This window comes from Pagrus major, chromosome 16, assembly GCF_040436345.1.
Source record: "Pagrus major chromosome 16, Pma_NU_1.0".
NCBI lineage: Eukaryota > Metazoa > Chordata > Actinopteri > Spariformes > Sparidae > Pagrus > Pagrus major.
The window spans coordinates 3,543,890-3,560,095 of NC_133230.1; the positions used below are offsets into that span (position 1 = coordinate 3,543,890).

General features: G+C 43.5%; 1 protein-coding gene across 1 annotated transcript; it reads right to left on the reverse strand.

Moving 5' to 3' along the window:
* Positions 1 to 322: 322 nt before the first annotated feature.
* Positions 323 to 15,643, reverse strand: nsd2 (nuclear receptor binding SET domain protein 2). Its single transcript, XM_073484494.1, has 23 exons — positions 15,518 to 15,643; positions 13,378 to 14,015; positions 12,779 to 12,947; positions 12,464 to 12,627; positions 11,484 to 11,912; positions 10,838 to 11,057; positions 10,431 to 10,493; positions 10,116 to 10,219; positions 9,836 to 9,944; positions 9,584 to 9,699; positions 9,196 to 9,285; positions 8,440 to 8,566; positions 7,915 to 8,115; positions 7,406 to 7,585; positions 6,493 to 6,649; positions 6,185 to 6,387; positions 5,785 to 5,888; positions 5,371 to 5,640; positions 5,070 to 5,186; positions 4,610 to 4,751; positions 4,398 to 4,504; positions 3,806 to 4,004; positions 323 to 3,491 (listed from the first exon to the last, which is right to left on the reverse strand). Exons 2-23 carry the CDS (start codon positions 13,984 to 13,986, stop codon positions 3,175 to 3,177), a joined length of 4,197 nt encoding a protein of 1,398 aa, XP_073340595.1. The 5' UTR covers positions 13,987 to 14,015; positions 15,518 to 15,643; the 3' UTR covers positions 323 to 3,174.
* Positions 15,644 to 16,206: the final 563 nt, after the last annotated feature.

The window sequence follows — 16,206 nt, forward strand, 5'->3', positions numbered from 1 at the left end:
CATTTTCATTATCAATAATCAATGATTTGGTCCGTAAACATTTTGAAAATTAGTAAAGTCATTTTATGTTTTAATTAAACATTTTAAAACAAGTCTCCAGCTACTTCAGTTGTTTAGGAGAAAGCTGCAACCCTGTTTTGCCATGAAGCTCCAGAAATGTTTTGTGGACGAGACTTCACCCAGCAATGAAAACTCAAAACATTATCTTCTCACCACCGTGCTGATGCCGACTGAAAGTAGGGTCGACTGCTCCTTTAAAGAAATGTAAACTTTCACACAAGGTAAATATAAAGTAAAGATCAGCGCTGGACGACAGTCGAGGCATGTTTGGTCACTTTTTATTGCACGATTCAACAGACGTGAGATCCTGCACAAAAGTGTTTCAGCACTGCATCAAGAAAAAAAACAAAAACAAACAAAAACATACAATGTCAGAGAAATTGTATGATATTTACAAATAGATGCATCACTATTACCACTTATACATTATGTACATATTAGTCTCTGGTTTACTATGACAGTAGTTACAGAAGGAAACCCCTACGCACACAATAACACTTGAGCTCTACAGGGAATTACAGTGCTTATAAAAATAACTGGCTGAACTACATTCACTCAACACAAGGTTAGGATACACACAAAGTCGAAAATACTCGTACGAGACTCGCTGCACCTCTTGGACATGTCCCATTCACACGCCCTGGGAAAAATGAAAAAGACAAAACAAAAAAAAGGTGCAGATATATAAAAAAATAAAATAAAAAAATGGCCTCCTGTTGCGTCTGTACAACTGATTTTTTTGTAGAAACTGTAAAGAAAAAAGCACCGATGGCGGCTTTACAGTCCGAAAACAAGCCGCCTGTTTGTAGAGAGTCTGAAGATGAAACTTGTCAAACATGAAATAAAAAAGCAGGAGATGTGTTTGTGTTTGTAGCCTCGTGAACGACACAATAAACGAGGCAGATGATTAACTCTTGATGCAGAACAGACTTAAATATAACAGCTAAATTTGACAAGCATACAATAATCACTGATGGCCAAACTGGCTTCTCCCAATTTGTGAAAGAACTACGACGGCCATCTTTTTCTCAACCTGCATCATGCATCATCAGTGGGCGTCTGAAATGGTGTCAAAGCTGCTAGTGTGGCGGCCATTTTAGGACATTTCAGACTCAGTTTTTCAAGTCTCAGATCTACATATTTTAATAACAGCTCCGGTCTGTTGGACATCTGTTAGGCTCATCACCTCAGGGCACACGTAGGGACACAGGAAATCAGTTTGGGGGATCAAACACACGTCTGCTATTGGTTGTGGCAGCGACTTTGCTGCTTTAAGTTTTACTTATGTGACCGTTCCCTTAAAATAGATGTGCTGATAGTGAACGTACGAGTCGTTTAGTATCGACATCATCAGTCATCGATCGCAAATACATTAAACAAGTTAGCTTCTCACACACAAATTTAGTGAAACTGTCTCCAGCTTTAGCTTGTTAATGCTTCATCATGTAATCAATCTACATTTTCCAAAGTTATGAGCCTCAGTAGATCAGACTGGATCTGTTACAGTAGCACACCAACACTGGGAAGATCAGCATAAAATTCTAGATGGCGGTAAGACTGCAGAGGTGGTCCCAAAAAAAGTGTATTGACATTATTTTTTCACCATAATCTGAGATTTAAAGACCAACAAATTAGAGGCCAGAGTCAGAATTTCTAGAAAAAATACTTTAGTTGGGGATCAATATGTTAGTTTAGTAGACAACAAATCAAAACCAGAAATTACAGCGACTTCAATCGGCATAAAGGCAGCGTTAGCGATGAAGTCTGACATGTCCCAAAATGGCCACCGTACTCTATAGTTTTCTAAACTTTCTTTGTTATGCTTCACGTCTAGTACACATATGAAATATTCACCAGAAATTGCAGTTACAAGTTGTTAGCCAGTGTGCCGTTAGCCTGTGTCTAAGTCAACAACAGGCAGGATGCAGTTTAGAGACTAAAAACCTCCTGAGGAATAAAAAAGTCGAGGTCTTTCTTTTACAACCTGATCAACTATCAATAAAACGCCCGGCCAGCAACACTGAAAGACCTTCAGACTTTGAATCAGCATGACTTGTACAGTTATACATGATAAAATCTTTGTACCTTTAAGATTTCAGATACTTCAGTGGAAAAATAAACAGCACCTTTAAGGTTCGGATTCAAAACTAGGCTTAGAGAAACGTTCAAGAAGATCTCCCGTTTTCCTTCATTTAAACATCGAGCAGAGAGCGTTCAAGACCTCCCAGTAGTGTTTTTACGTCAGGCGGCTGTTTAAAAGCGCCCTCGGTGTTATACTTTCTGTAATCCCTCGTTCTCTGGACAGGCAGGTTTGTGTTGCCATCGTTCAGCATGCCGATATTATAAAAAAAGATCAAATCTAAACAGTAAAACTGAGCTAAAACAAAATAACAGGTTGTAAAATATTAAACAAAATGTCTACAGTTAAATGTAACCTATGGCTACGAAACAGAAGAAAAGAGGTCATCTGAGGCCTATCCATAGTGTCTTCGATATTACATCTGGCATATATACACTATATATAAAAATAAAAACAATCCATTTGGCAACCTGTTTGATGTCTTACACTATTCCAGTAATCATAATTTTGGTCTTTGATATACACATATATAGATATAGCTATAAAACTCTGCTGTTCAAGATCATCCGTGTTGAGAGAAAAAGGGGCTGACTGAGATTCAAGTTAGCAGACGGTGACGCTCGGCTGCAGAAACAAACTGGTTTCTTTTGTTATCAGGAAAATAAAACGGTGAAACTAAATTTAAAATAAAGCCGTTTGTTTGGTGGAATTTAAGCCGAAGTTTCCTGACCTGCACTCGCGCCGCTGCGTTGTGCTTTACCACAGATGGTTCGCCTCAGTGCAGACAAGAGAAAAACAAAACCTGAAAATCTTAAAAAATAAAAAATATGACGTGTTGGAGCAGTGAGCTGGAGGCGGTTGCCGAGCATGTGAGAGATCAGCGGCGTTCCCTGATGACGAAGATGTACAGTGCCTTGGTTCTTGTGATTTTTGTTGACGACAGTACGAGGGGTTTTTATTTGTTCATGAACGGGGGGAAGCAGGTGTCAGAGTCTAGTTTGGTCTTCCGGCTCTCTGAGAGGTCAAAGGTCACTTCAGGCCTCTGCTGCTTTCCTCTTGGAGCCCTTCGTTTTGGCTTCGGCTCCCTCTGCCTTCCTGGAGCCTTTAGGACGGCTGGCGGCGGCGGCAGTAGTGGCGGTCGTTGGATTCGTCTCGGAGTCGACGTCTTGATCCTGGCCGTCCGGTCCTTCGAGCTCGTCGTGCTCCAGACAGCACAGCTGTCCTGTGGCAGGCCAGGGACGCAGCGCCCCCTCCTGGTGAGCCTTGCAGAAGGAGTTGGGGCAGAGCTGGCAGAAGGCCTCTGAGTTTTTCCCGCAGACGTCACAATGGTGCCAGGGGCAGTCCCAGCGGCCTGCAGGGAGGACGAGTGATGTGGACATAAAGGTCAGAACACAGAATCTGAAGTCATAAATAACAACCGGTGAATTAACTCACGGCGCAAAGACGTAAAGCGCCGAAAGCAGAATTTAAATAAATGCAGATACAAGCAGAAAAACATTTAATTACAAAGACACACCCAAACCTTGGTTAATTATTAGGAAACGTGTAAATGTAGTTAACTCTGGGAGCAGCAGGTTGCACCAAACCTAGTATGACATTTTATAACTTTAAGGGCTGGGACATCATCAGGGTGTCTGCAGGTATCACACTTCAGGCATTTCTTACCAAAGGGTCTCTTGGTGAGGTTCAGGCAGGACAGGTGATAAGCTTTGGTGCAGGTCTTCTTGTCACAGAGCACCAGCTGACCTCCGTCCCCGCAGCGGAAACACTCGTCGTCAGACTTCTTCTTTCCCTCAGATTTCCTCTTTTTATACTTTCTCTTCACCCTCTTCCCTTTTGGCTCGGCTGTTTGGCCGTTGGAGTTCTGCAGAGGAAAAAACACCGGGTCAGGATGAATCTGATCAATGCTGCGTGGAACTCTAACGTCTATGGATAAACGGTTCTGATGTAACTGAACCTGCCTCGACAACTTCACATCTCAACTCAAGTCTTTCAAACTTCTGGAAACACCTGGACATGTGACATCATCTCTGATCCACAGATACATTCAAATAACGAAAATATATAACCAAAAAAAAAAGAAGCATTTTCCATCAATGATCCAAAAGTAGGACCACAAATACAAGAACCTGGTTTAGTTTCAGACATGAATCAAGGTCGGTAACTCTTACAACAACATCAACACAACCAAAACATTTCCGAAGACTTGTGGTAACCCTACACAATTTCAACACAAGCCTGCAGGTGTGACGCTCACCTTCGGTCGATCACCAAGAAAACCGCTACAGTTTGGAGCATCGCAGCGACAGACGGTCTTCTCATTCCCGAGACAATCCAGGTTGTAATTAAAGGTCAGCTCAGTACCTGAAAAACAAAACAAAAATGCAAATCAGGAAAGTGTCCATCTCATACTTTTGTTTTAAAAGTAATAATTCTTAAGGCACGTGGGAGGAGTCTCGTTTGTCTCACCTACGGGGATGTCACAGACGGCGAACAGGCCGACCCGAGTGTCGCCGTTCACCGTCCACTTCTGCGTCTCACAGTTGGGCTGACAGCTGTGGTTCATGAAGCGAGAGTAGTTTCCCTTCGGACCAGCGTCGATGATCCGGTCCTTCAGAAGATCAACAGATTCTGAGTTAGTGACAGCGCCAGTCTCTTTAACTTATACTTTTTATCATTTGCAGATTGTATTACCACAGTTTCCTATATAATCATTACAACTGCTCATTATATTATCTATGCAGCTGAGGTTGTGTTTGTAGTATTGACTACTGTAATGTTACAGTTGTCTGTACTGCAACATTCCCAATGCAATACCAGTCTGTTTCTCTTGCTCCCAGTAGAAAAGGTGCTGCTGCAGAGAACGCAGCACCCCGATACTCTGTGGAGCAAAAAGTACTTCCCATTTTCTAGTTTCTAGGCCACTCACCTTGTCGATGGTGAGCATGTAGAAATCTGTGATGTTGTTCTCCTGGGCGTACTTGATCCTCGCCCTGCACTCCTCCTCGTCTATCAGCTCTCCGATGTACTCGTTCACAAACTCGCCCTGTTTGAGAAACGTCAACATCAGACCAGCGACGACTTGATACTAGAAATGTCTGGAGCCGATCCGCAAGGACTTCCGACGACCCAGGTGTTTTTTTTGTGTTAGCTTAACCTTGAAGTTTGCCGTTTGTTCTTCTGTTACCATGCACATTAGCCCCACTGAACGATTAAACCCGTCTCCTCACCTTCTTGATGTCCCGCAGATTGATCAGGCCCCAGCCCTTGCCGGGCGTCTTGATGATCTTGGTGTCGGGGTAGAGACGTTTGGTGAAGTCCTGGTTACAGCAGCGCTCCCCGCTGGGACACACCTGAGGGTGGCACTCGTACTGCAGCATGCGGTTCAGACACTCGGACTCGAACCCGCACGGCCTCTCGTCCGTCGGCTTGCAGTTACACTTGGGGATCTCAGAGATGTCTGCGGTGTAGACCTGAACCCTTCCGAAGGGTTTGTTAACCTGACAGAAGTAAAAACAACAAAGTTCATCGTTTATTCATGAGTTTAGAGTCCTCTTCTCATGTATCAATTGTGTTTGTATCTTTAAAACTGCAACTGAACAGCGAAACAAAAGCAAAAATATGCAAACAAAGAGATTACAGACCTTGATAAATTTATACGGGGGTGGTTTTCGGCTGTTCTGTTGTGCTTCTTTAGCCTCTCGTTTTATCTTTATCTCCTTGAATCGAGCTTCAGCCTCCAACAGAGCTGAGAAGACAAGACAACAAAAGGTCATCACATCTCGTTTCCTCTGTGGAAACATTCAACTGAACATTGAGCTTAAGATGAGGCTTACAAATAAACGTTGCAGTAGTTTGTTTAACGCAACAAGAGGGTTTATAACTACATAAAATGTGTAGTTAACAATATTGTTTGGGTTATTTTACAGACTTCTGTGCAACTTCCACACTACTTCAAACCTGAAAATGTCTAGTTCAGTACACTTTCTAAAAATCATTATGGAAACTGAATAAAACATTTAATTCCAGGCAGTAGATCTTCACCATTCTTGAAGACTTTGCCGATGCCGTTCCTCTGGTGCTTGCTGCCTCTGTCTCCCTCCATGTACGGAAACACTCGGCCCTGATGAGTCCAGAAATAGTCCTTAGAGCCGAAGAAGAAGACGGGGAACTCTCCGATCTCATGTCGAAGGTGCTGGATGTTGGTGGGGATGTTTCTGGGGTGGTGGATCTCTGCAGGCCACCATCTGAGGCGGAAAAATTGAGGAGCACGTAGGAGTTATTTATTGAACGTCGAGGTCAAACAAGAAAAAAACTGCAGCAGTACTGAATCAAGAAACAGTTTCTTTCACCTGTATGTTCCCAGTTTGACCCAGATGATGTCCCTGTATTTCGGTTTCTTTCCAGCCCGGCAGTCGTTGCAGAACCAGCTCCCATCAGGCATAGCGATGTTAAGACAGTCGGGGTGAAAAGCTGCCGGACAGGATTCACAGCACAGCAGCTGCCCTCCTGCAAAACAAAGGGAGACTGAATTAAAACCCGAGTGTGGAAAAACTTTACACTAATTACAGCTGAGTCATCTGCACAAGAGCAATAAAATCGAGCACAACAAAAGAAGTCGGACAAGCGGCTCAAAAAACTCCCACTCGTTAAATCGACCCCACACAAACAGAAATGTAATTGAAGTTAAAGTTATTTTCTGGAGCACAACAACAGAACATAACTCCCATCTGACTTTACAGCTGTCTCTGCAAAACTGGCTTCGATTTGGGAGTTCAGCATTTCCTCAGATTTTCAGTAGCAGCAGTTTTGTGTGATTAAGAGTTTCACATCCGCCCTGCGGCAGCTCCAGCACAGTCTGCTGTGCAAAAATTAATTTTCTCACACAGATTAAGGAGATATTGATCACTTTCAGACTACACTTGGAGGAATATCTGGAAAATATATAACCTTTAAAATCTCTTTGTCTGTTGAGTCATTACATCATGTTAGAGCAGGATTGCCTGCAGTGTTTGAAAGCAGAGGTGGAACACTGCACCTTACATAAAACCCACTTACATAATACAAAATTAATTCAATATGAATTTTTAAAAAAAAGGTATAATCCAACACAGCATACCGTCATACTTTTTTGTATTAGTGTGGCGCTCGTTCTTGCTGCCATCTCCAAACTAAAATCTCAGCTGTTAATTCTACAAAATTAAAATAAATAAACACACTTCCTACAACTAGAAACTATATGACAGAGAAGGATAAGAAGCAAACCTTTGGAGCAGACGAAGCACCAGCTGACGTTGACATGACTGTGGTGGCTGTAGGCCTTCTTGGCGTTGAAGTGGTTGGTGCAGATGATGGCGCTGTTGGTGATCATTTCACTGCCTGCAGCCACACACAGGTCACCCACGTGGTACGCGACAGGGCAGCGCAGGCAACGCATCAACCTGCCTACAGTTCAGAGAGCGAGAGAGAGAAAATATTATGTTTCCAGATGATAAGGATGATGCGTTTCCTTTACAGTTATCAAAATGGAATTTTTGTGTGGGCAGGACATTTATGAGTCAACTGTCCAACTGCAGAACTGAAGTTTCATCTGCCAGAGGTAAGTGAAACTGCTCTTATATATTACGATATAAACAAGAAAATTAGTCATTCTTAAACTTTAAACGAGTGCATTTGATCCTTAACTGATGCCAGGATTGAACTCAAGTCAAAGCACTAATTGTAAAAGGTCTCTACAGTAAAAATGAGACGCATTCAGTGCTGCACAGCCTCACCTTTGGTGGCCTTGTGCTTGGTACGGGAGCCGTAGTGGCAGCCCAGGCAGGTGTGCAGCGGACAGCGGAAGCCCTTGTTGTCGAACACAGTGAGGGGGTTGAGGCGGATGCACGCCTCGTGGTAAAACTTGCCGCAGTGTTGTACGTGGCAGCGACGCACATCGCCCTCCGACTGCTTACAGTGGAAACACGAGTGTTTTCCTGAGGAGAAATGCAGCAATGATTGATCAGATTCATATAATTGTAAACTGATTAACTTAAAAAATATCTTGTTGTTTTAACATTTGGTCAGAAAAAACTACCACAAAACAAAAATAAACATTTTTCATGTGGCATGATGTCATTTGCCTATATTACGCATAGATTGGTCATAAAGAAAAACAAATTAATACATAAGTAACAATTAGCTGTAAATAAAAGGGGACAGTTACACCTTCCCATCCAAGTGGCTGACATTGTGTCACAGTCGAGAAGTGATCGAGTGCAGCGAGAGAAGGTCACTTATCAGATAAAATAACTGCTCACCTGTGCTGCACTCCTGACACAGCAGCTTCTCGTCAGGTTTGAGTGACAGATCGAGACAGTGGAGGTGAAACATCCCACAGCACTGGCCTTCACACGGGACCAAGTCCTCACCAGCCTGCTCACACATCTGCAGGAAAAAAAAAATAATACACCCATCAAAACATGAGCAGAGACTGATCAATGACCCACGTGTCCAAGAGAGTTTTAGTGGCACCTTGTATATTTTTACGGGCCCAGCAGCCCAAAAACGTTTTTTTATGCATAGATGGAAAAGTGAAAGAAGGAACATGATGGTATTTGTTTTCTCAAGACATCTTCTGGTTCACTGTTCCTGCAATCCTGAAGGGCTGGATTGACTGGTTGCTCACACCGGGTGTTCTCACAAGAGAAGCGATACAGTGGGGCATCTTCAAGGGCTGAATGGGGGAAGCTGGTCGTGCCTGCTCGGCAGATAGGTTTGATTTTGTTCATGGCGTAAGAAAAAAGGCTTCATCAGTGGAGCTCCCATGCCACGATTCACCATGGCAACAGGTAGAGGCTCCACTTAAAGCCAGCGGACACGAGCTATTAATGCATGTATATGCGGACTGTGCACTTCTATCTTTTAGCCGGGTCGGAGCGAATGTGGTCATAACAGTCACCAGGATACATTTGTATTTAAAGACGAAAGAGGCAGCATTTTCCAAGGAAATATCCCACATTTAAATAGTTTGAATTCAAATTAAAAACAGTAAAATGTCGAGGAGGCAGCCATACCTGGCAGACGCACTCTTTCTTCCGTTCGCCCTTCTTCGTCCCGTCTAAACTGTCACTCGGAGAATCAGGACGTTCTTCACTCCCAGAGCCCTGCAGCGAACAAATGTGGTGAACGATTACATAACTATACATTCACACTGTCTGCAACTGAAGTCCATTTACTGCCAACAGAACAGAGTGATTTTTTGTTCTCAAACAATACAAATATAAACATCTCAAAAATGATGCTCGAAGACAACTTTTACCATTAATAATAAACTTGTTTGATTATATTACTTGACCACATAAATTGCACTTGCAGGCTAAATAATAAAATAATCATTTAGCAACATCAGACGGCAAAAATTACAAGTTTATCTCAGACTGATCCGAGGTCATCCCCTCTCACCTCGGGATCAATGCAGAGCGAGGACCGCCTCTTCTTCGCCTTGGAGGGCATGGCCTGGTTCTCTCCATCCCGTTTCCTTTTCCTCCTACGCTTTGGTTTCTCTGCGTCTTGGTCCTCTGTGAGAAGAAACAAAAAGGACAATGAAGGAGAGTATAGCCAGAACAAAATAGCTAGAATGTTGTGCAGTCGAGAGCGAGGATACTGCGGGAAAATCAGTGTTTTTAGATGTGAATTTAAAAGACAGTAGTTTACCAGTGAGGAGAGTGGTTGACTTTTTCCGTCGTCTCTTGGGTTCTTTCACGTCTTTGTCAGTTTTCTTCCTTCTTCTTTGCTTTTTCTCCGTTCCGTCTGAAGCGGTGGCCTGAGAAAATTTGAAGATAAACAAGATTTTTGTTGGGGAACAAACTTGTGGCTGCATTTTAAACAAAGCTTCTCGTAAGAGGCTTATAATTTAGATTCTCCACAGCAGGGCCCACCACAATATCTGTTATTTTGCAAGAACAGGTGCAGTTTGGGATGTGAAAAAACTCACCTGTTTCTCAGCATCTTTGTTTGTTCTGCGTCTCTTCTTAGGCTGTGGACCTTTCTCTGCAGCAGCATCTGTTAATGGCCTTTTCTTCTTCCGCTCCCTCTTGACTAAAAACAAAATAGAGAAAAGGTCATCATCCTAATATTGCTTGGCCACAGATTTCTATCTGCTGTTAATCGTTACGGCAGGAAATGCTTAATGTGTTCAGGCAGCTTTTAGAGTCGACTGATGACTCATTTAAAAGCTTTCTCCCACTGTGTGGCGAGTAACTGGGCTGAAGAAATATACGAAAGGCCGAAATAAAAATAAATGACTCACCTGAGGAATCCGCCGTCTGCTCGTCTGGAGTCTTTTTCTTTCGCCTTCTCTTCACTTTATCACCTACAACAACAAAAGAGGACTCAGTTCCAGTAATTCAGCTATCAAGTGTCAGATAAGCAATCAATGGCCATTAAAACTGGGTGTTAGCCATTATCTTAGCGATATTAGTGATTTTTGTGCTGTGCGACAACCTTAAAAAGGCTACACGACTAATTCTAAGCATTTCTAAGCTTCAGTTTTATCAAGAATAAAGAAAAAAAATTCCACAATAAACCAACCACTTCTCTATTTTACTAGCCACATATGGACTCCACAGTTCTGGTAAACACATACCAGCCACAGCCACATTTAACCAGCTCCTGACTAGTGTAGATCTGCTGCACACGTTTCAACTTTCAACCAACCTGGAACTGAAACTGGAAGCGAGGCTGGCTCCAAAACATCTTCTGTCGAAGAAACAGGCTTGGATTTCCTTTTCCTCACAGGGGCAGAGGTGTTGTCCGTTGGAGATTTTTTCCTTCTCCTCACAGTCTTGGTGGTAGACTGAGCCTGTCGCGGTCTCCTCTTTTTCTTCTGAGGTATGACTGATTCAGCTTGTAAATCTGGTGCAGAAGTGGTGGGATCCTACGGAGAGAACAACAATAACCAAATGTATTAAATAAAAGCAGCTAAAAACGTTCTCAGGCTGCCGAAACAGGACCACAGTATGAGCCTGTTTCCATTACAAAATGCTGCAGGTTCACACCTTGACTTTGTTGGAAAATTCACACAATTAAGTTGATATTGAAAGGTTAAAATATACAGTTAGTTGTGGGTTAATATGACTGTTTGTGTGGTGACGCTTTCTACCCTGGCTCTAATTCTTTACAGTTGTTGGTGGATCATTGACAAAATAAACTATACACTTGTTGTGAGGGGCTGAAAAGCTTTTTCTAGTGTGTTTTTCCACATGGCAACATAATCCCTTGTTAAATCTGCACAAAAATGAAGTAAAAATTATGTACGACATACATTTTCCATAGGACATTAATTTTAGTGAGTTATCCAAACCTGTGAGTCTGGCTGCAGATGAAGCATTTCTTTGGAAGAAACAGCGTCGGTCAACAGGAAATCATTTAGATGGCCTTTGCCCCTTTTCTGCCAGTCTCCCATTTTGAGTTTAATTCTGGGTACTAGTGTCTTTTTCCCTGTTGAAGTGCTGTCTTGGGACTGAGGGGCGGCTGTGGGGTCGTTGGCAGGGTCCGCCAGCAGCAATGACAGATCCGGGCTAAGCCTGGAGCCCGTTTCCTGCTCCATCGCGTTGCACGGTTCTGGTTTCAGCTTCTCCATGATGTGTGGGTTCAGATGAGGGCCGTCATCATCATACAGAAACGCGAAGTTCGCCATGCGCTCATCCAGTGACATGCTGACGGCCTCCTTGGCCTGAATCACGCCCATGTTCCACTGAACCTGGAGTTTGCGGGGCACAGAGGGAGCCGTCTGCACGACACAAGGAGAAAACAGCAAGATTATATGACAAGTTATAAAAGACACAGTAGAGTGATGTTGGGGAACACGTGTTGCTACCGAGAAGACCGCTTTAAACAAATACTAGGCCAATATTTAAAAACAAGATTTGCATACTTGATTAGATGCATGCGAGAGTCGTGTAGGAGAAGACTTGCAAACAAACACAGCAAAAATGATCTGAATGAATGTATTATTCCTTTCTTTTTTGCTTGTGTTGAGAAAACAGATTTAAAGTGTTACTGCTCGTTGAGTTTCAGGGGGAAAAGGCGATCTAACAATTGAATTAATCAAGTTCCAAGATGTATCTTGGTGTTTACTCGTACAATCAGCATTGTTAAAATTGCCTTCGATTGACTTTTATTTGGGTCGCACTTCTCCAAATTTAAAAACCTTGTGTAAAACATTTTAAGGAAGTGAAGTATTTCAGCGTTGTAAGGTTTCTGTGTTTCTAAACAACAGCACACCACATCCTCCACAGGCTAAGACACAGGGGTGTCACAGAGTAGGAGAAGCTCATTTACCTTTTTGTGGATGACACGGGCGGCTGGCTGTTTGTTGCCCTGGCTAAGCTCCTGATATTGATCCTCCCCAGTAAAGGACACCATGTTCTTCTCAAATATATAGCCTCTCTCCGGAGCGTCTCCAAAATACTGCACATGGTACAAGAGGCCCGACCTGCTGCTGGCTGCAAAAACAAAAACCCAAAAAAACAAATTAATTCAATAATCAAATAAATTTCTACTTTTATTAAAGAAATGATAAATGTAATAAAGAATAAGTCTTCACCCTTAAACTTGAAGATTAAATTGATGTAGGTGGTTGTGACTGTATCTCACCTTTCTGTTTCGGTTTGAAGTGACTGCTGAACTCAGGGTCTGTGGTCACCATGCAAGGCCACCAGGGGTATCCTGACACCTTGGTCCAAACCAAGTCACCAACAGAAAAACTCATCAGCAGAGGGGACTCCTCTGGAGGCTCCTCTGTCAACTCTGGGATGAGATCAGACTGCAGAAAAGAGGAATCAGTTAGTCAATAAATAAAAATAGAAACTAATCATGTTTCTGACACCTTTTTAAAAAAAACACAAAAAAAACACCAAACAATCTCCTTTCCCCAAACAACATCTCAGACACATAATGCATCACTACCAGTATTTTACACCTTTACTTACTTTATCTTTTGCATTAATTTGCTCAAAAGTAAGAGCAAGTGTTTACATTTCAACACATCAAATTCACTTTATAACTGTTTATTGAAGGCCTGTGAGAGTTGGGTCAAATATGTGTGGTCCTTTTGTCTTAACATCATCTATCAGAATAAGTGTAGTGTTAATGTTTGTCTTTAAACCAGTATTAGCTAGACATTTTTGCAGTATTTGCAACCTGCAAATAGATAACAAAAAATATTTATTTCTGTAGGAATAAAAAAGTCAAACCTGATCAGCTTCTCCGGTTTCATCCTCAGCATTTGTGTGGTCAAGCGTTTCCCCAGTGATGCCAGAGTTTGGTTGAGGTTTTGGTTTATGAGGTCTCCCCCTCCTTTTCTTCGCGTCCTGTCTCTTCTCAGATCCAGATATAGTATCTTCGGTGGTTGTAGCCAAACTGGTGCCATTGGCGCAGCTCGGCTCAAACAGCGGCTGAGCGACCACCTGGGGTATCGTCACCTTCAGCTCAGGTTCAGGATGAGGAGTGCAGTTGTGCTGATGGGTGCCGTTCGTAGCAGGGACTTCTGCAGCCTTAATCATGGGTGGCTCCGGAGCACAAAGATTGGGCAGCGCATCTTGGTCCCCGTTGAGCACACGGGAGGTGAGGTCTTTGAGCCTCTCGTGGCTGTGGTTGTTGTGACTGTGGCCAGCCATCTTCTGAAGGACACCGTCTTGTAGTGTGGCGGCCAGCTGGGCAGCAGCTTTGTCCATTAGTAGTGCAGGTTCACTGCTCATGTCCCCCCCACCTTTCCGTACACTGAGGGACTCTGGTGGCTGCTTCATGCTGATCGGGTTGGCTGGTTCAGGCATCGAAGGCAGGGAGCTACCTATGCTGTCCATCCCATCTAACCCCCTCCAGGCTTACAGGGCTGCAGGACAGGGAACACACAGAAACTTCTTAATCCACAGGTACAATCAGACAACATTCACCATCTTATGCAGTCGATTTTTTTTGTTGCTTTTCATTTTGCAATTTGTAAAAAAAAATGGGATTCTGGGATATGAATCCTATGAGCATAACGTTACACATTTTACAAAATGGCACTCACTTGCTCCAGCGGAGCATGAACAGAGAGCTCGGAGGCGACTGGGAAAACTGCACCTGTCACGGAATCTGCAAGCCGCGTAGTTTTGGATGTTTTTGCAAGAAAAGTCGAGCTTCTCGGCGAACCGAGCCTCGGAAGCAACAATACCTCTGTATAGTAAATGATTACTAATGCCTTAATGAATCCCAGATCTGTAGGTTGATCACAACTAATGTGAACGAGGTCAAGTCAAAGCCCCAATTCTCGATTACATCCATGCATACCAACAAAAAAACCACAGGGCGGGCGGAGCAGCTTCTTACCGCGACAATTTTAAGTTGTCTTTCTCCTGGAAAAAGGGGGACTAAGCTAGCTGCTAGCTGCAAGTCTGTGGAAAGCGGTATGGAGCAGGCAGGAGGAGGGCTGGCTGCAGGCTTGCAAGCTCCACCGCATGCAGCCAATACCCAATGAGTGGGTGGCTCGGCTGCGCTGCGTAACCACCGCATCACCGGCGAGAAAAGCCGCGGAAATGGAAGCAGCTGACAACTCGGAGCAGCACTAATGGAAATGAATGCATCCACCTTCAATTAAAAAGCTAACATTAGCATGTTGCATTGCGGTTTTACGTCAAAATGCGGCGTTCACGTCTGTAGGTTTTTGGATGCAATGAACGTGCCCTGCAAGGCGCCTTGGACGTGTCTATGTACAGTAACGTGAAAGCAAAGCCGCTCAAGTCATTTTTTTGAGGGGTTATCCATCAACTCTTTCTGAAGTAAATCCCCAACCTTACATTAAACAGCATCTACACCGCCGTGTCATGCACACGACGGGCACCGACTACACCGACTCTCCAGCCACGGACGAGCATTTTCCCCCCCGTACCGTACAACGGCATCTCTGTCACTGCCACAGTCAGCCATTACGAAGCACTCCAGCAATTAGACAAAGCCGCCACCCAAAAGCTAAACGAGCTCCCCGCACGGGGCTAGCCTACGTGATAAAAGCACACATCTACGCGAATAAACACACAGAGTCGCGGCCGGATGACTGTCGTTGTTCTCGTGAACTGTTTTGCTATTGTTTCGGCGATATACTTCAATTTGTAGGCGCCATGACAGCTCGTTTCAAAAAGCTAACCGCGCTAGCCGAAAGCTAACCAGAGCTCCACTGACGCCAAGTCAAATCAACCCCATTCGGCGTTAGCATGGTTAGCTAGCATGCTAGCTAGCAGGTCCTCCCTGACTAAAATGGATGGTCGGCCGCGAACAAGTGCATTTGCAAAAACTAATACCGGCTAATATCCTCCGCGTTGACAATAACATGAAAGAGCGTTTCTTTGCGGTTACCTGTTGACTCTCCTCTCGGCGGGTTAAAGGGAAATAATGGCCGTATTCATCCCGTAAAGCGAAGGATTTCATTCAAGTCGACTCAAAAGCTTGCGGGAAACTCAAACTCTCCGGCCAGCCAGCGCGAAAAATACTCACTTCCGATTGGTCGGGACCAGAGCGAGGCTCCAACCGGTCCTTTCAAAAAGCCCAACAGGAAGTAGCTGACCCCGGTGTGTCCCGACACCGCCTCACCGCTTTACTGCACCACTTTCACACATTTAGTGCTTATTTTAACTTTATATACGTGTTTATTTGTTTCCTCAAACCGTAATGTGCTCGATTTTTATAAATTACGTGTCGCTTTTTGAGACATGTGTTTCCCCCACGTTTAATATATTATTTTTAAAAGTTAGATTTAAGTGGGGGATACAGTACACGAACAGGTCGGTGCAGCCTCAGGTAAATTAAATTAAAATGTCCTTTTTATTGTACTGTTTTATCTTCTATCAGGCAAAATGTGAAATATAAGCTGATGTTCTGATTCTGATTTCTGATTTCTGATTCTGATGAGATTAAATAAGCATGGAAATATGAGATGTATTTCCCCCACGTTTAATATATTATTTTTAAAAGTTAGATTTAAGTGGGGGATACAGTACATGAACAGGTCGGTCCAGCCTCAGGTAGATTAAATTAAAATGTCCTTT